This window comes from Musca domestica, unplaced genomic scaffold, assembly GCF_030504385.1.
Source record: "Musca domestica strain aabys unplaced genomic scaffold, Musca_domestica.polishedcontigs.V.1.1 19, whole genome shotgun sequence".
Lineage (NCBI taxonomy): Eukaryota > Metazoa > Arthropoda > Insecta > Diptera > Muscidae > Musca > Musca domestica.
The window spans coordinates 802752-824427 of record NW_026712245.1 but is presented as its reverse complement, the minus strand read 5'-3'; the positions used below and the strand labels follow the sequence as shown (position 1 = coordinate 824427).

Here is a 21676-nt window from a genome sequence, read left to right as displayed (position 1 = left end):
ACGTTAAATATTTTATATTTTATATTTTATTTCAGGGCATTAATCAATAAATTTGTTGTTTATTAAATTAAATGAAATATTTGAAAATGTAAGCTACAGGGGCGTAGATAATGTAAATTTAGTGTTGAGTTGGGGAAGTAATATTTCTTTACGATTTTGGATTTTTTTTTTTTTTTTTTTGATTTTGAAGACACTTTTTTCGTTAAATTTTCAAAACTAAACATTATAGAATTAAAAGCACTTCTACAAAATAGCACATCATATTTTAAGTAAAACTTCAATATACAGTTCTTGAAAAAAAAATATATTTTGTGCACATTTAGGCTCTGAAAGTCCTGGATAAAAATATATGTTATAAGCTCTGATAGAAGAATTAAAATTTGATCTTAGATTATACCAACAAAATTACTTTGAAAACTCTGTGAAAAGAGAATCAGTGCCCAAACGAAACGGCTAAAGCTAGAATCTTGAAATTTTGCACGAGGGTCCGTCTTTGTGCGTAGGCGTGTGGAAAGGATGGGTTTCTGGGAAATTTCCACTAAAATGGTACGGAAAGTTACTTGGTATTGGGCATATGGAAACAGTTGGAATTCTGAAATTTGGAAAGCGAAACACTAATGGAGAGCAGCATAAGTGTAGCAAAACGTTTTTCGAAAATTGTACTTTAAGGTTACGAAAAGTTTAAAAATCGTACTAAATTTGTACAAAGGTACAGGGAGATAAAAAAACTGCAACAAAGTCAAATACCATAAATTTTACATTTTTTTTAAATTTTATTGAATGAAAGCAAAAAATTTCGGAAATAGCATCAAATTTTAGAATAAGTTGAGATTTTTTCGCATTGGTGACCTTTGGCACGAATTATGGCCTTCAAACGGCCAATGAAATCGTCACACGTTGCCCGAATGTTGCTCTGTGGTATTTTGGCCCATTTCCCGCCGAAGCGCTTGCTTGAGGCGATCGACACTTTGGTAAATTTTAGTGCCAACCTCTCTTTCCAAAATACTCCAGACACAATAGTCCAACGGATTGGTATCCGGAGATTTTGGTGGTCATTGTGCGCTGGAAATGAAGCGAGGAACCTCATTTTGTAACCGTTCTTGGGTGGCGCGTGCTGAGTGCGATGGTGCTGAGTCCAGTTGGAATGTCCAAGGTCTGCGGCCAAAATGTTTGCGTGCCCAAGGCTTTATAACACCCTCCAGATTATTTTCGCGATAATATTCAGCATTAAGCGAGGAACCTCATTTTGTAACCATTCTTGTGGGGCGCGTGCTGAGTGCGATGATGCTGAGTCCTGTTGGAATGTCCAAGGTTCGCGGCCAAAATGTTTGCGTGCCCAAGGCTTTAATACGCCCTCCAGAATATTTTCGCGATAATATTCGGAATTTATTCTGATGCCACGGTCGATTAATACGAACAGGGGGCGACCATCGGCTGCTATTGCGGCCCACACCATCTCCATGGCCGGCGCTTGAGTTCTAGTGGCCAACCGAAGGTGCACATTTTCAGCGGGCCTCTTTGGCAAGTAAACACGATAATTTTGTTTGCCTTTGTTTACAAACTTCCGGACAACGAATGTTTTCTCATCGGAGAAAACCAAATTCGGCAGTTCACCACTTTCGGCCAAGCGAAGCAACTCTTTAGCTCTTTTGAGTTTACTTTCTTTCTGTTGCGGTGTAAGTTCTAGCACTTTTTGGAATTTCAAAGATTTTTCCCCTCATTTTTCAATATTTGCCGAATAGAATATTGCGATATGTTCAGCTCACGAGCCATTTTTCGGCCACTGCAATGCGAATTTTGTTCATGTCGCTTCTTTACTTTTCGAACCATTTCTTCTGATGTTGCTGTTTTCCTCTGTCTCCTTCCTTGATGTTGGGCTACGCTACCAATATCACGGTAACGAGCGATGGTACGAGATACAAAAGATTTATTCACATTTAAATGCTGGAGTGCTCTAACGATAGCCACTTGTGGTTTTCGAGCCAAATATATATAGATATCACACTATCACGCTTGAATTCCATCACGAATAAATTTTTTTCTGGAAAATTCTCACCAAAATGCTTTTGTACGCTTATAAACAAAATAATTAGCTGTCGGTGGAATTATTTTAACAGCTGTCGGACGAGTGGCTTAGAAATGACAGTAGTCTGAAATTGGTTGCAGTTTGTTCATCTTACCCTGTATTTAAAGGTACCGTTATATAGGGGCTATACGATATCGTAAACGATATTGACCAGCCTGTAGACAAAAGACTGATCGGTGCAAAGCTTCCAATCTTAATTCGTTTTGACTCTAGCATGAACTTAATATACCCTCCATGTTATGTATGGTGGAGGGTGTAAAAAGGCCTAACACGAACTATTGGGAGGAATCTAAAATTTTAAGGTAGACTTGTCGCTGTCGAAGTAGCGGAAACTTTGTAGAATGTTTATATTTTAGTAAATTTAATAGTGCTGTTCTCAAACTAGTTAATTTACAGAAAGCTTTTGAATTTTGCATCCTCTTTTTATACCCTCCACCTTGGAAAGGAGGGTATATTAAATTCGTCATTCCGTTTGTAACATCCTTAAATATTCGTCTTAGACCCCATAAAGTATATATATTCATAATCAGCATAAAATTCTAAGTTGATTTAACAATGTCCGTCAGTCTGTTGAAATCACGATACAGCCCACATTATTTGACGTAGAGCGCCAAAATTTAGCAGAGCTATTTGCATTGTGTCTAGGATGGTTGGTATTGAAAATGATATATCGGTCCACGTTCTGATATAGTCCCCATATAACGGTACCTCCCGATATTCGGTATTTTGATGATTTATGGCACATTTTTTCGCGGATTTGTCTGGAAATTGGTATTTGTAGGTCACAACGGGTCCCTGAGCGTGTGGCAAAACATTGCATGTATAGGTCCACGTTGTGGTATAGCCCCCATATAACGGTACCTCCCGATATTCGGTAATTTGATGACTTTTGCAACCTTTTTTCACGGATTTGTCTGAAAATTGGTATTTGTTGGTCATAATGGGTTTCAGCTCCGGTGGCGAAACATTGCATGCATGGGTCCATGATTTGATATAGCCCCCATATAACGGTACATCTCGATATTCGGTATTTTTATGGTTTTTGCCACATTTTTTCACTATTTTGTCTAAAAATTGGTATTTGTGGGTCCTAATGGGTCCTAGTTCGTGTAGCGAAACATTTAATTATAGGTCCACGTTTTGGTATAGCCCCCATATAACGGTACCTCCCGATATTCGGTAATTTAATGGTTTTTGTCACATTTCTTCTAATGTTTCTTTTACCCTAAGGTGGAGGGTATTAAAAGTTTGGCCAGGCCGAACTTAATGTTTTTTTTTTATTTGTTAACATTTCAAGACCCTTTTTAGACATTGGTATCTGTTAATTAGATAATCTTTATGAATTTATGTCTCAGATGTTCCTGAAAAATACATTATTGTAGACTCTAAGGCTCTTCATTAAAATCCAATATTATATCTCAGATGCTCTATGGAAAACTTATTTCCTCAAAGTGCAGAATGATAGTCATTGAAAAGTTCTTGCTTAAAATCAATTTTTTTTTTTTTTTGAAAATTCAAATATCAGACCCCTGAAATATATCGAAATTTCTCCTATCCTCTGTTCAGTTCTTGGTAAACATTAGTACCTTTAATGAGTTGGTTTATCTTCAAAAGGATAATTCACATTTAGTTTCCAGGAAATTAGTTCAAGCTACAACAATCTCTGCTAAAACCCTCTTTTAACTCCAACCTTTTCATTTGTTTTGTTTTATTTCAATTTTTTTAACCCAAGCTTTTGTGTCCCAACCAACCAGACAGACAGCCAGACCGACAGACATGTCAACATGTCCCATACCCCAAGTCAATCACGGAATGATGTTTAAAACTCAGCCGTATTGCTGCTGCTGTGGCAACATTGTTGAGTGATTTATGTTAGACAGCCGTCTTTTGGTGTCCCCCCTCTGCCCCTCTCTCATTTAATGTTGACTTCAACATTCTTTAGCTGTTGGTTTATTTGGTTGCCAACTGATAGCGTGTGCTGAAACGGACCTGTTGCTTGGCCATACATTTTTTTCTTTTTTGCAATGTATTCAAATACAAAACAATGAGACTTAATTTTTCAATTAAAACCAGTAGGCATTTGTTGCTTGTTTGTTAAATGTTTATTAACAATGTCACTTTAATTGTGTGGCAGGGGACAAAAAAAAAGCAAACCAACGAAAGAATGGACGTATATACGTTAATTACATTTCAGAGGAGCACATAGGAATGCTGCAGGAATTGTTTGAAATCGTTTTGCAATGAAAATGATATGGAGTGAAATGTCTAGTAGTTTTGGAATTTAGATTGTATCGAGGGTGGGTGAAATTAAGAAGATGGTTTTAGCAATATTTAAGATAAATAATGGGTAATTTAGATTTAAATCCAATTATCCTCAAAAAGATCCCAGATTAAAGGCCATCCCAAAATAGCCTTCAATAACAATCTTAAAGAAGTTTTCATAAAATCCACCAGCAGTAAATTGAAGTTGCCATCCAAGAAAATTGCAAATTAACGTTCTAAAATATTCTTCAAAATATGCGAACAGTTTTTCGAAAAAGATTTTTACTTAAGAGCTCTGCTTAGAAACATTTTTGCAAACATTTTCTAAATAATTTACGCCTTTATATAGCTTTTCGAAAACATTTTCAAAAATTCACAATCGGACCTCCAATCCGCGTAATATCTACGAATTGGCCTTGAAAATAATTTAACACAAATATGTTTAAAAATCTACGCATTTAATTATTTATGCAAAAATTATTTTTTAAAATCTACGAGATAGGAATCCTGACCTTCAAATGACCTTCAAATTTTTTAGGATTAGCAAACTGAACATCGGAACAGTTTTCCAAAATATTTTCTTAAGAATCCACGACTAGGCCTAAATAATAGATTTTCGAAAACATTCTCAAAAATTCACAATGCGACTACCAAATAGGGCCCGCAAAACACTTTCAACAAATCAAAATCCTCAAATAGGCCTTCACAACATTTTTCCAAAGCGTTCATAAAAATCTACGAATAGACCATACAAATCGCCCTCTAAAAATATTCCTTAAACCACCGAGAAGCTCCTCAACAAGTCCTTATAAATTACTCTCCAAAATCCATAAGGACTATTATGGATTTTGGATAATAGTTCTTCAGGAATATTTTTTTAAGGCGACTACCAAATAAGGCCTGCAAAACATTCTTAAAATCCACAAACATACCATCAAAATATTTCTCCGAAACATTCTTAAAAATCTACGAAGAGGCCATAAAAGTCGCCTTCCAAAAATATTCCTTAAATCTCTGAAAAGCTCTTCAACAAGTCCTTATAAATTATTCTTCAAAATCCAGGAAAAGTCCTTCAGATCATCCTCCAAAATAATTTTTAAAAAATAATTTAAAAAATCCACTTATAGTCCTTAAAGTCGTCTTTCAAAATAATCTTTAAAAATCTACGGACTGTACGTTTTCGGACCAATCGTCTTCCAAGATTATTTCTTAAAATCCACGAATAATCCTTCAAATCTATTCTATTCAAAAACTATTTTTCAAAATTCAAAAATAGTTCTTCAAAGTTATTTAAATTCCACGAAAAGTTATTCAAATCGCCTTCAAAAATTATCTTTAAAAATCCACGAAAAGTTTTTCAAATCGTCTTTCAAAATTATTTTTTAAAATCCACGAATGGTCCTTCCAATAGTCCTCCAAAATGGTTTTTAAAAACACACGAATATTCCTCCATAAAAAAATATTCCATAAAGATATTTTCAAAAATCCCCAAATAGACCTTCCATAAAAAATGATTTAAAAATCCATGGATAGTCCTTCCATAAAAAAATAGTTTTAAAAATCCATGGATAGTCCTTCCATAAAAAAATATTTTTAAAAATCCACGAATAGTCCATCAAATCGCCTTTAAAAATTATTTATAAAAATCCACGAATAATCCTTCCATAAAAAATATTTTTAAAACTCCATAAATTGTCCTTCCATAAAAAAATATTTTTAAAAATCCACGAATAGTCCTTCCATAAAAAAATATTTTTAAAAATCCACGAATAATCCTTCCATAAAAAATATTTTTAAAACTCCATAAATTGTCCTTCCATAAAAAAATATTTTTAAAAATCCACGAATAGTCCTTCCATAAAAAATATTTTTAAAAATCCACGAATAGTCCTTCCATAAAAAAATATTTTTAAAAATCCACGAATAGTCCTTCCATAAAAAATATTTTTAAAAATCCACGAATAGTCCTTCCTTAAAAATATTTTTAAAAATCCACGAATAGTCCTTCCATAAAAATATTTTTAAAAATCCACGAATAGTACCTCCATAGAAAATATTTTTAAAAATCCACGAATAGTCCTTCCTCTAAAATTATTTTTAAAAATCCACGAATAGTACCTCCATAGAAAATATTTTTAAAAATCCACGAATAGTTCCTCCATAGAAAATATTTTTAAAAATCCACGAATAGTCCTTCCTCTAAAATTATTTTTAAAAATCCACGAATAGTACCTCCATAGAAAATATTTTTAAAAATCCACGAATAGTACTTCCATAAAAAAGATTTTTAAAACTTAAAAAATATTTTTAAAAATCCACGAATAATCCTTTCATAAAAAATATTTTTAAAACTTAAAAAATATTTTTAAAAATCCACGAATAGTCCTTCCAAAAAATATTTTTAAAAATCCACGAATAGTCCTTCCAAAAAATATTTTTAAAAATCCACGAATAGTCCTTCCAAAAAATATTTTTAAAAATCCACGAATAGTCCTTCCAAAAAATATTTTTAAAAATCCACGAATAGTCCTTCCATAAAAAATATTTTTAACAATCCACGAATAGTCCTTCCAAAAAATATTTTAAAAAATCCACGAATAGTCCTTCCAAAAAATATTTTAAAAACTCCACAAATTATCCTTCCATAAAAAATATTATTAAAAATCCACGAAAAATCCTTCCATAAAAAATATTTTTAAAAATCCACGAATAATCCTTCCTTAAAAAATATTTTTAAAAATCCACGAATAGTCCTTCCAAAACAAAATATTTTTAAAAATCCACGAATAGTCCTTCCAAAACAAAATATTTTTAAAAATCCACGAATAGTCCTTCCAAAACAAAATATTTTTAAAAATCCACAAATAGTCCTTCCAAAACAAAATATTTTTAAAAATCCACGAATAGTCCTTCCAAAACAAAATATTTTTAAAAATCCACGAATAGTCCTTCCAAAACAAAATATTTTTAAAAATCCACGAATAGTCCTTCCAAAAAAATATTTTTAAAAATCCACGAATAGTCCTTCCAAGACAAAATATTTTTAAAAATCCACGAATAGTCCTTCCAAAAAAATATTTTTAAAAATCCACGAATAGTCCTTCCAAAACAAAATATTTTTAAAAATCCACGAATAGTCCTTCAAATTGCCTTTTAAAATTATTTTCAAAAATTCACGAATAGCCCTTCAAAGTGTTCCCAATTTTTTTTAAATCCACGAAAAGTCCTTGGAAGCATCCTCCATTATTTGTTTTTTTTTTTTTAATTCACAAATAGTTATTCAAACTCAATTTTTAAAACCATAAGTGGCCCTTTGAATCTGGTCTTCAAGAAAATTCAAGAAATCCACGAATAGTTATTTAAACTGACCCCGAAGAAACACAAAAAGTCTTTCAAATCCACGTATAATCCTTTAAAATTGCCAAAAATCCACAAAAAGTTCTTGAAATTGCGTTCCAAATAGCTCTACAAAATTCTACGTCTAGGTCTTCAAAACCTTAAAAAATATTCCAAAACTTCGGATAGACATTGACTTAAAAATTGCCTAAAAATAAATATGACCTGCAAAAATATGACCTAAAAATGTTGCTCCCAAAAATAAGTTTCAAAAATTCTCTGAGGAATCTTCAAGATATATATTTTTTCTAAATATCCACAAAGAATTCCTCAAAATATATTTCCAAAATTATTCATAAAATTCCACGAAGAGGTCTTCAAAATATTCTTTCAAAAAATATTCTTAAAAATTTGTTGAAGGTACCAATTATTTTTATTTTTAAGATAAATTATTGAGAATATTTGAAATAGTCCCAAAATTCTGAAATGCTGTCCAGTCCGAACTTTACTTATTTTTAATCCTCCAAAAAAATATTCTCGAAAGTTCAGAAATAGGCCTTCAAAGTAAATCTCCAAAAAATATTCTGCAAATAAAAATTCTTCTTCTTTAAGTCCATGAACGACCATCCATGAAGTCAAATTATTTCTTCTAAAATCCTCAAATAGACTTTAAAATAAAATTCTCAAATTCTCTACAGCTTAAGATTAGCTTATTTTTCATCTCTTTTTTTATAATTCCTTTACTGTTGTGGGGGTTTCGTTAATTTTCTTGGCATTCTGTTTTGTGGCCCCAATCATGAATTTTTTCAAAACTGTTATTTAAATTCGTAGTAGAGTATACGTTTTTTTTTTTCTCTCGTACAATTAACCTATTTTGACCGTTGACGTATGTTTATGTCCCTCATACTTACCTCGGCTGTCAAGCCAGACCAGGCCAGGCCAGGCCGGGCCAGTTAAGCAGCAGCGTTTGCTTTCTTCTCGAGTGCTGTGGATGGAGAGTTTAGTATGTAGACAACAGAGGCAACTTTTAACAACATTGGCCAAAGACGGTCCACAAGACAACAACAGCAGCAGCATTAACAACAACAATACGAGCGATTAAAATCGTGTCTAGAGAGGCCATTGAGGAAAAATGCGAAGAAAAAGGATTTGTCGTGTTGTGCTATTTTGTTGGCTGCTGTTGTGTTGGCCATGTGAATTTTATGGTTGAGCCCCCGAACAACAAGACAAAAATAAAGACTAGTAAAATAGCAAAAGCCACCGCCAACTAGCATAAAAGTCAAAGATATTTCGTTATTTTTTTTATAAATGAACAAGAATTGCAGCACAGTTTTCAAAAAACAAAAAAAAAATCTGAGAAAAACAAAAAAATTAGCCAAAGGAAAGTTAGGGTTATTTTCTTTGCCTTGGATATGATGCTCAGTTATCTTATGACTGTGTTTGTGTCTTTTCTTGAGCTTAACTGTATGTGTTTTTGCTTTGATTTTTTTCTCTCGTGCTCCCTGTTTCCTTTTAACCAAATTGGGGTTAAGTGACTTTCAAATTTTCACTTTAGCCCAAGTTTTGCATTACATTTGACCAATGTTAGGAAATGAGAAAAAAAAATCAAAACAACAGTCATGAATATCTACATTCATAATGAAATCTCTCCTTGTGTTCTACGAAACGAAACGAACGAAATGAATTTGTTAATGCCATGTACTAAATTAGTATTTTGTCTAGTTATTATTTGTTTGAACAGCAGCACTGTTTTTTTTTTTTTTTTTTGGTTTTTCTTTTTTTCGGGAAACATGTAATTGGCTTTTTAATAGAATTGTCAAACATTTTTGCAACAAAATGGTTATTAAGGTCAATGTAACGAAGCTAAGGAAAAAGAGTAACACAAAAGTTAGAAAGGTTTAAAATATTGAATTGAAGAAAAAGCCTAGGCCTACGCCTTTTGTTCAAATCATAAAATGGACAATGAAGTTATAGTAACTAGCTTCACGTTCTGACAGACACAGAGAAGTCATTGAAATTATCGTATTTAAGTCTCACAATTACCCCTTCAAAATAGGTATTAAAAATCGAACAAATTCTCCTCAGAATAGATTATTTTTTTTTATAATTTGAGTAAAGTCCTTTAAAGTAATCCTCCACAAATAATCTTAAAAAATTAAGGAATGATGCTCTAAAATAGTCCTTCAGAAATTACCATTATCAATACAAGAAATCTTTTTAAATAAATTTTCAAAAATACCCACAAAGGTTCAAGAATAGTCTTTCAAAATAGATCTCCAAAAATATGCCCCAAAATCCACAAATAAAACTTTTTTCAAAAATATTTTTTAAAATTATGAGTAATCCTTCAAAATAGTCAACCAAAAATATTCTTAAAATTCTGCGAACGGTGATATTATATAGTCTGTTAGAAGTATTTATACGTTTAAATAATTTTCCAAAAAAAAAAATTACCCCAAAAATTCAAGAATAATCTTTCGAAATATTTCTCCTAAGATGTTCTTAAAAATCTAATCTTAAAATCATTTTTAAAAGTCCACGATGAGTCCCTTAAATCGTCCTCCAAAATTGTTTTTAAAAATCCACGAATAGTCCTTTAAAATTGTTTTTAAAATCTACGTATATTCCTTTCAATCGTCCCCAAAATTGATTTTAAAAATCCACGAATAGTCCTTCTAATCGTCCTGCAAAATATTTTTTAAAAATTCATGAATAGTCCTCCAAAATTGTATTCAAAAGTCCACAAATAGTCCTTCCAATCATCCTCCAAAATTGTTTTTGAAAATTCACGAATAATGCTTCTAATCGTCCTTCAAATTTATCTATAAGATCCACGGATAATCTTCCAAAATCCTCCAAAACAGTTTTTAGATATTCATCAGTAGTCTTTTAGAATAGTTCTTCAAAAATTCTCCTTAAAATCCATGAATAGTTACTAAAATATTCCTCGAAAAATATCCTAAGAAAGCTTCAAATCGTTTTCCAAAATCATTTTTAAAAATCCACGAATAGTCCATCCAATTGTCCCTCAAAATTGTTTTTAAATATCCACGAATAGTTCTTTAAATCGTCCTCCAAATTAATTTTTGAAAATCCACAGATAGTTCACCAAAACGTTTTCCAAAATTGTTTTTAAAAATTCATGAATAGTCCTTCAAATTGATTTTTAAAAATCCGCAATAAGTCCTCCGAAATTGTTATTAAAAATTCACGAATAGGCCTCCTGAATTGTTTTTAAAAATCCACCAATAGGCGCCCAGAATTGTCTTTAAAAAGCCACGAATAGGCCTCCAGAATTGTTTTTAAAAATCTACGAATAGGCCTCAAGGATTGTTTTTAAAAATCCACCAATAGACCCCCAGAATTGTATTTAAATATCCACGAATAGTACTTCAAATTGTCCTCCAAATTTATTTTTAAAATGAATCGTCTTCCAAATTAATTTTAATAAAATCCACGAGTGGTCCTTCAAATTAATGTTAATAAAATCCACAAATTGTCCTTCAAATCATCCTCCAAATTAATTCTTGAAAAACCACGAATAGTCCTTTAAATCGTCCTCCAAATGAATTTTAGAAAATCCATCTTCCCCCAGATTTTTTTTTTTTTTTTCAAATTTTTCGAATTGTTCCTCAGAATATTAATAATAATTAATAAAGACTGCAAATGGTCTCCAAAAATATTCAAAAAAGAAAACCCCGAATAGCCCTTTAAATTGACCTTAAAAAATCCACGACTAGCCCTTCAAATCGTCCTCCAAATTGGTTTTCATAATTCGCGGATAGTCCTTCGATCTAGCTTTCCAATATTCCAAGAAGGATAACTTATTCCTGCTCTTCAAAAATATCTATTTCAAACCCCTCAATGTTCCTATTTTTGATAACTAATCTACCACCAATACTCCTTGGAGTAAATAAAATATTTTGAAAATCCTCTAATAGTTCCCGCATTAGCTCTCATAAAATGGGTCTGAAAAATACGTGGAAAAAAATTCTTTAAAAAAAATCAACGTTTATGGGTCTGAAAAATCCTTGAAAAAATATTATTTAAAAAATTCACGATTATTGTTGGGATGGTCTTTGAAACAATAATCTTAAAAAATTCCACGTTTGCTGATATTCTCTAAAAATCTCTGATCCTCCTTGAAAATATATTCTTTAAAAATGCGCATTCATGGTGGATAAAATATTTATAAATAATCCTATTTTTAGGTCGGATGGTGTTTCTTGAAAAAAAAATTCTTAAAAAATCTGCGTTTATATCTTAGAATGTCCTAGGAACCATATCCATTAAAAATCCTGATTTATTGGAATTATGGTCCTTGAGCGAAAATCCCCAGCTTTATTGGCCTGATGGTACTTGGAATTAAAATTTTGTCAATGTTTTTTTTTACTCACATTGTCCTTAGGTAATTAATTTCTAAAAATACCATTGGCCCCTGATTTTGATTTTATCCGGAAATGCTAAATTTCAAACATTTATTTCAAAATTATTGTCCCATTATTTCAAAGAAAAATTAAATAAAATATGGTACTTCCCATTCGCTGTGGACATTTAACGATACTGAAATTGTAATCAAAACTATTTGTAATTAAACTAAATACCTTGCAGCTAAATAAATAAATTAAATGGGCGTTTGAAATTTATTTCTTTTCTTTAATGAAACTCCAAAAAAAATTTGTATTCCACTTCAGCTTTCGAAAATGGTTTGACTCCAACCAAAAGAAAAACACGGACGACAAGTGCCTGTTACTCCTACTTTACACATTATCACGAATTTGCAACAACGTGTGTACAAAATTTCCCCCCTCGTGTTTTCTTGGTTTTGTTGCAAAATTAAATCGAAACACATTTTCATTTCGTTAGCTGGCAACATTGTGAAAGTTTAATTTTTGTTGGACCACGACTGATTTGAAATAACACAAACACACACACACACAAAGAGAGCCACTCAAGGAAATTTAAATAGATTTCGAGTACATTCGAACAAACAAAAAGGAAATCATTTTAACATAACTCCTCTTCATCAGCTACATGTTGTAAATGTTTAATTTCTCTTTTTTTGTTTTTCTCTTTCTCTAATTTTTAGATTGTACAAGTGACAGCTGTAGATGCAGATACCGGTAACAATGCTCGCATCACTTATCGCATTATCACCAACAACAACAACGGCCAATTGCAGTCGGGAAATGGTACCCTCATGAAAAATGCCAAGAAACAGAACAACAACAACAAGTTACTTTCATCCTCCATAGGCACCCAAACCTCATCCACCTCATCCTCCTCCTCCACAGCATCGGCGGGGGATAATGAAATTTCACAAATTTTTGGCATTTATCCAAATAGCGGCTGGATTTATTTACGTTCGCCGCTGGATCGCGAAACACGTGATCATTATGAACTACATGTGGTGGCCAGCGATAATGGGTCACCGCCAGCCCAGACCAGCACACGTGTGGTGGTTCGCGTACTGGATGCCAACGATAATGATCCACGTTTTCTGCGCCCCTCATACGAGTTCAGCATCGAGGAGAACATGAGCCGCGGCTCGCTGGTGGGCATTATTGGTGCCACCGATTTGGATTTGGGCGAGAATGCGGCCATCAGATATAGTTTATTGTCGGCGAATAGTTCATTTCAAGTTAATCCATTGACGGGTGAGTAGTTTTTTGTTTTGCTAAACTTTTTGCTATCTTTCGTTAGTTTCTATTATTCTATTGTTTGTTTTTATTTTTTGGTGTAATAAAAACAATAACATACAAAGAAAACAAAGCTAAAATATAGGCCACAGTCGGTGGCACCGACATTTGATACACTTTACAACTGCCCGACAAGAGAAATGAAATAAAACAAAAAAATATTAAAAAATATATATATAAAAAAATTAATAAATTAAAAAATATAATATAAACGATAATTAATTGAAAATTAATAAATAAATAAAAAATAGCAAATAATAAATTATGCAAAGTAAATAACAACTGAAAAATAATTTATAATAGATAACAAAAAATAAATTTTCAAATGGATTTTTACAGAATCCAATGAAGTTTTGAAACTCGGATTTTTTAAAATAATTTTTATAAAATCGAACGAAGGCTTCAAATGTGGGTTTTTAATAATTTTCTCAGGATTAAGTCAATGCATTATTTCACAACAAAAGGAGGTCTTAAAACGTTGTTAGAAAAGAAGGACCAAGAAGGAATAAAAACATAGGCATTTAAATAAGGTTTTAAAGGATCCAAAATTTAGGGAAACAAAAGGGATCTAAATACAGGGCGAGAAAAAAAAACTGCGACAAAGTCAAAGGCCATAATTTTTACATTTTTTCTAAAATTTTATTGAATGAAAGCAAAAAATATCAGAAATAGCATCAAATGTTAGAAAAAGTTTAGATTGGTTCGAATTGGTCAAGTTTTGGCACTAATTATGGCCTTCAAATGGCCAATGAAACCGCCACACGCTGCCTGAATGTTGCTCTGCTGTATTTTGGCCCATTCGCGGCGAAGCGCTTGTTTGAGGTGATCGACACTTTGGTATTTTTTAGTGCCAACCTTTCTTTCCAAAATACTCCAGACACAATCCGGAGATTTTGCGCTGGAAATGAAGCGAGGAATCTCATTTTGTTACCATTTATGGTTGGCGAGTGCTGAGTGCGATGGTGCTGAGTCCTGTTGGAATGTGCAAGGTCTGCGGCCAAAATGTTTGCGTGCCCAAGGCTTTAATACACCATCTAGAATATTTTCGCGATAATATTCGGCATTTATTCTGATGCCACGGTCGATTAACACGAGCGGAGAGAGAGAGAGTATGCGGATGATTGTACGATCATGGCGTCGGGTCCAGTGGTCGATGACATATGCGAAAGGTTGAACCCCTATCTCGCAGAGCTTGCCGCATACTTCCACGCGAGGAATATGAAAATATCCGCCACGAAATCAATGGCCACACTCTTCACCGCATGGTCTGCGGAGATGAGAACACAGCTGAATGTTTAGGTCGAGGGGAATCTAATACCGACCACGAACTACCCCAAGATTCTAGGGGTCACGTTCGACAGCATGTTCAAGTCGTCCGCGCAAGCCACAGCTATCTGCGACAAGATGAAAAGTAGGAACAAGGTCCTCAAGGCGCTAGCCGGCAACTCTTGGAGTGCGGACAAAGAAACCTTGTTGACCTCTTATAACGCGATAGGTCGGTCTGTGTTCAGCTATGCGGCTCCAGTGTGGTCTGCGAATACTAGTGCTACGCAGTGGAAGCATATCCAGACCTGCCAGAACGCTGCCCTGAGAACTGCGACAGGGTGCCTCCTCATGACACCAGTGGACCATCTACATGAGGAGGCGAAATTCCTTCCCTTACGTCAGCATAATCATATGCTTTCGTTGCAGTACCTGCTTGGGTGTTACCGTGAGAGTCATCCCAACCATCATATGGTGGATAAATCTCCTCCACCCAGGCGTGTCAGGAAGGACATACATGATCTAGAGAGGGAGGTTCAGCGCTATAAGAGAGAACCTCTAGATCAAGAAGCCTATCAGGCAGGTCTGAGTGGCATTCACACCGATGCAGTCGCAGATGCTATTAGCAGTTTTAAAGTGAATGCCGTCCTCGGAGTCCACCCCCATCCATTGCAGCTGAAGAACGTCAGCTGCCTAGACAAACCAGGGTAGTTTTGGCGCAATTACGTTCAGGATGGTGTAGTCGTCTCAATTCGTATTGGGCACGAATTGATGAAGATGTGCGTGACGCCTGCTCTGTGCGTGACGCTACACCTCTTTAATTGCACAGCCAAACCTACCCAACTCACTCCAGAAGATCTCTGGCTACAGCCCGTTAAAGTAGCCTAATTTCTAAACCTGGAGCTGGAACCAGATTAGCAGAACGCAAACACATATATGTACTACTGCTACAACAACAACGAGCGGAGAGCGACCATCGGCTGTTATGGCGGCCCACACCATCACCATGGCCGGCGCTAGAGTTCTGGTGGTCAACCAAAGGTGCACATTTTCAGCTGACCTCTTTGGCAGGTAAACACGATCATTTAGTTAGCCTTTGTTTACAAACTGCTGGACAATGACCTTTTTCTCATCCGAGAAAACCAAATTCGGCACTTCACCACTTTCGGCCAAGCGAAGTAACTCTTTAGCTCTCTTGAGTCTATTTTATGTTTGTTGCGGTGTAAGTTCTTCCACTTTTTGGAATTTCAACGGCATTACTCCGAGCTCGTTTTTCAATATTTGCCAAATGGAATATTGAGATATGTTCAGCTCACGAGCCATTTTTTTGGTCACTGCAACGCAGTTTTCGATCAAGTCGCTTCTTTAGCTTTCGAACCATTTCTGCTGATGTTGCTGTTTTCTTCCGTCCACCTCTTTGACATCGGGCTACGCTACCAGTATCACGGTAACGAGCGATGGTATGAGACACAAAAGATTTATTCACATTTTAATTCTGGAGTGCTCTAACGATAGCCAATTGTGGTTTTCCAGCCAAATATAAAGAAATCACACTATCACGCTTGAATTCCATCACGAATAACTTTTTTTCTGGAAAATTCTCACCAAAATGCTTTTGTACGCTTGTAAACAGTATAATGAGCTGTCACTGGAACAATTTTAACAGCTATCGGATGAGTGGCTTAGAAATGACAGCAGTCTGAAATTGATTGCAGCTTTTTCATCTTACCCTATGAAATGGAGTTATGGAAATATTCAATGCCTGTTTTCAATTTTTTCTTTGTGTTCTATTGAATGTAATTATTTTTTGTCACATTCCTGAACCTGTGTGGGATTTAATTTACATCGTGCGTCATTGGCTGACATTTCTGGAAAATTTTCTTTATTTTTCTTAAAAACACATAAGAAAAAAACTAAAAACCATGTAACCTAAACCTCTTCTTGCCACCAACAAAACACCCAACACAATAATAAACTCTTCAGTCAATGCTAATAAAACTGTTCATTTAAATAAATATACAAAAGCACGGCAGAGTAGATGGTGCGAGCAGATTGGCCAGCTATTGCAACAAAAAAAAAACAGAACCTCTTCGAAACGAACGAACAAACATTTCAATTCACATTCTGCCACTCCTCAAATGAACGAACGAAGGAATGAATGATTAATGTCTTCACCACCAAATAAATCGATGACAATGATCATGACGATGATGGTGGTGGTTGCGGTGATGATGGCCAGGTAGAGGAGGTGGTGAGGTGAGCTGTTTGGCAAAGAAAATGCCAAGAAACCCACCGAAAATAAAAAACATATCGAATGTTAAATTAACATAAAACGTTTTTCTACTAAACAACAGGAAAAACAAACGGTTTAGCAAGAAATGAACAGAGGACAAGTTAACGAAAGAATTGTACTTAGAAGTGCAATAGCCACAAATAAAAATGTGATAACTTTTAGGTTATAAGAACTTGTATGCACCCTATTAAAGGTCCTTCGAAAGTCTCTTATATATGCTTAGGTCTTATATCTATGGAACATGCCTTTTTAGTGTCCTCCATGTATAGGTCACCCTTAGAAGGATCTTATCCATAGAGTATTTTCCATCTGCAGCAGACCCTGGGAACACATTGTTATACCTCAGGCCTATGGATACAGAGGGCATGTATCATTTGATACGGCTAAAACGTGCCTCATCTAAATTACGGTCCCTTTGGCCCAAATCCGTTTCGGGATATTTGGAGTCGATCTAGAGGTGTCCGTCCATCCGTCTGTCTGTCTGCCTGGTCCGTACGATAACTCTCGTAGGGAGTATCCGATTTGGTCCAAACGTGGTACATCGTAATATTATTTTCAAACTTGGATCGGGTTCGGAGTTGTTCAATATTGGTCCACTCCTTCTGGTACCTCCCCCACAAAGGGTCAAAATTTTAAATAATTATAATAGTTATATATTAGTTATAATTATAACTCTTCAAAAAGTGATTTAGGAATCCGAATGCTTTCAGGTGGCGTCCGTCCATCTGTCTGTCTGGCTGGCTGGGGCGGACGATAACTATCGAAGGGAGTACCCGATATGGTCCCAATTTGGTACATCGTAATATTATTTTCAAACTTGGATCGAATTCGGAGATGTTCAATATCGGTACACTCCTTCTGGTACCTCCCCCACAAAGAATCAAAATTTTGAACAATTATAACTCTTAAAAAGTGGTTTAGGAATCCGATTGCTTTCAAATTACACAAATCATAATATTTTTATTAACCCAAGGTCTGACGTGAAGGTGGACAATATCGGTCCACTTCGTCTGGTACCACCCCCACAAAAAATTTTTAAAGATAATAATTTACTGCACAGAAAGAGAAAGTATAATCCGATTTTGCTGCAACTTTGCGAATCCTAATCCATCAGTGCAGATGCGAAAATGTACAATATCGGTCCATTCCATCAAGTACTCCTCCCACAAACGGTCAAAATTTTGAATAATTAAAACTCTTATAAAACGTGATGCAAGTGTCCGATTGTCTTCAAATTACACACATCATAATATTTTTATTAACCGAAGTTCTGGTGTGAAGATGGAATAAATCAGTCCACTCCTTCTGGTACCTCCCCCACAAAGGGTCAACATTTTGAATATACACGAAGCTTACAGCACACGAAATTAAGATCGGATTTCATTCAGACTTGATACATTTCAATATTTCCATCAATACAAGATATGTTATAAAGATGATACAGATCGGACCATTCCTTCTGGTACCTCCCCCATAAAGGGAGAACATTTTGAATAGCCAAAACGATTATAAAATCCGAAATAAGCATCCAGTTCCCTTCATAGATCTTCTAAGGAAATGGGATACATTGGTCCACTCTAAGGAAATGGGATACATTGGTCCACTCCTTCTGGTACCGCCCTCACAACGCGTCAAAATTTTGAATATCCATGAAGCTCATAAAACGCAAAATAAGCATCCGATTCCATTCATCTCAATATTTCCATCAACACAAGATCTGTTGTAAAGGTGATAGAGATCTGGCCATTCCTTCTGGTACCTCCCCCACAAGGAGTCAAAATTTTGAATATCAAGAAATTCTTAATACGCGAAGTTAACATACATTCTATTCAAACTCGGTACATCTCAATATTTCAATCAACACAAATTCTCTTATAAAGATGATAGATATCGGACCATTCCTTCTGGTACCTTCCCCACAAAGGGTAAAGTTTTAAATAACCAAAATGATTAAAAAATCCGAAATAAGCATTCGGTTCTCTTCAAATTTCAAACATCCCATTATTTCTACTAACACATGATCTGCTGTGAAAATGGGATATATATTGGCGCGCTCCGTCTGGTACCTCCCCCACAAAGCGTCAACATTTTGAATATCCATGCAAGTCTTAAAGTGCGGAATTGACATCCAACCCTATTCAAACTCGGCACATCTCAATATTTCTATCAACATAAGTTCTGTTATAACGATGGTAGAGATCGGACCATTCTTTCTGGTACCTCTCACAAAGGGTAAAGTTTTAAATATCTAAAACGATTATAAAGTCTGAAGAAAGCATCCGATTCTCTTCATATTTTACAAATCCCATTATCTCTACCAGCACAAGATCTGTTGTGAAGATGATAGATATGTACTTACACCTTCTGGTACCTCACCCACAAAGGGTTACAATTTCCAATACTTATATCTGTCATAACATTTCGAAACATGTCGGTTATTCTATATAACTTGTTATATCTAAATATTTCTCTTAGCCAGAAATCTGATATGAATATGGAATTTATCGGAATTTATGATTTCGCAAATTTTGCTCAGGTGGTCCTTGGAAATTTATCTTCAAAAATCCACTATTAAAACCCAGATGATGCTTAGAAAATATTCCTTGAGAAATCCTCGATTTTAGCTCGAAAGGTCCTTAGGAAATATTTAAGAAAAATTCTTGGTTATAACCCAGATGGTCCTTGGAAAATATTCTTCAAAAAGTCTGTTTTAGCTTAGATGGACATTGGAAAATAGCCCTCAAAAAATCCACGATTAAAAACTAGACGGTCGTTGGAAAAAACAATCCGAAAATCCTCAATAAGGACGTTAAAAACATATTCTTAAAAACTCCACTATTATAGCTTATTTGGTCCTTTATATGTTTTCATAAATGTCCTTCTCTTGGTACTAAAAAAAAAGATTTCAAATGATCCACAATACTCTTCTGGTCCTTGAAAATATGCACGACTAAAGTTCTGTTGTTACTTTCGAAGTTATTCCTTGAAAACGTGCGTCACTCAACTCTACTATGGCTTGTTGGTATACTTCAAGGTTCAACTATTGTAGCTCACTTGCTCTTTAAAAATGATTCCTTAAAACCCCTCAATTATAGTTTGTCCTGGAAAATTTACGATTAAAAATGTTGGTCCGAGCAAATTGTTTTTATACTCTCACCCGTCCGCCCGTCCGTTTGTCTGGCTGGCTAGTGCGCTCAATAACTCTCAAAGGGAGTATTCGATTTTGTATCCGACTTGGAAAATTTTGCACATACAAATATTTTTATCTGCATTAGATGAAGTGGATTACTTCGACCGGCTATATCTGGTATGTAAAGCATATTTAAACATTTTACAAAAATTTGCACATATCTCATATAGGAAATGTTCGATATAGTCCAAATCTGGCACATTGTAACATTTATATCATTGTAACATTTAGATCAGGTCTGATACGAATTGGGCAATATTGACCAACTCATTCGGAACTTGCTCCATAAAGGGTCAAAAGTTTGAATAATCATAACTCAAGGATCTATACCCCATTTTTCGTAAAAACCGACAGATACTAATTACCTAGCTTCTTCTGAAATCTTGCGAAAAAATTGGGGGTTACAAACCGTTTAGAGAACCAATTACACTCTCCATCCAAAAAAAAATGAATCTCAGACGAATAATATCAACAAAACCATCCAACTGATTTTCTATACATTCGTTGTTGTTGTTTTGCGAGTGTGGGAATATAACCGTAATTGTTGTAAATTTGTACAACCTACAACTACAACACACACACAAACATACATATCTATATATATATGTTTGTATACTAGCCACAAGAAAAACTTAAGCTTGTTGCAAAAGAGCATTCATGAGAAGGAAAAATCACGTAAGGAAGAAGAAGAAAAAACGCCAACAACAACAGCAAACAGCTAACATCAAAACATGATGGTCAATCGTGTCTGATAGTAAACAATAGCGCTTAACCATCGAATGAACGAAATATTCGTGGAATGTACTATGGTTGGTTCGGAGTTTCTTCTGCTGTGGTATCTCCCTCTTGTGGTGGGCGATGATGTTGACGATGGCAATGTTTTTTTTTTTTTTTTTTTTTTTTTTTTGGCGAAAAAAGCGATGACTAACAAAAGAACATGATGGAGAGAAGCATGTCATACCATCATGCTAAGAGGAAAAACAACAATGAATTGAATTAAAATCGGTCAATAGAGCACATAAGTACCCCCCGTCCATTGTTGTTAATCGCTGAGATTGTTTACAATGCGGCCAGGAATATGAATATAAGTAGTTATATTCAGTTTAAAAACTGGAATGAGACCTCTTGTCGGAAAAATATGAGAGAGAAAAAAGGAAATTGATTTTTTGCTGTTGTTGTTGCTGTTGTACTTAATAAGTACTTATGTTATTAGGTTAGTATTCATTGCATATTTCAATGATTTGAATTTCCTTAATGATGTCTATTTCATACAATTCAGAAGAACTGGCTAAGTGGATCAATCCTTACACTTAAATATTGTTAATTTAATCATGTATTGTCAACAGAATAAAATACTGGATATGTGAAGTTTTTAAAATATAAAGCTTAATGGTTACCTATATTAATGAAAGATTAGAAAGACTGAGACATATCAGAGCCTAGGCGAAACCGCTGAAGCCTGAGCTTGAGACGTATTGTGAGTAGGGGCGATGGGGCGAAATTTTTTAAATTTCGTATTTACAAAATATACAAGATCCATTCAAGTC

At 34.5% G+C, this 21676-nt stretch overlaps 1 protein-coding gene across 1 annotated transcript in view; it reads left to right on the top strand.

Annotated features, from left to right (window-relative positions):
• The window catches only part of LOC101889189 (protein dachsous), a 472944-nt gene that overhangs the window by 380310 nt on the left and 70958 nt on the right, over positions 1-21676 (top strand). Inside the window, exon 7 of the mRNA XM_059121118.1 lies at positions 12774-13341. Coding sequence (XP_058977101.1) covers positions 12774-13341 — 568 coding nt within the window. The remainder of the gene's footprint in view (positions 1-12773; positions 13342-21676) is intronic.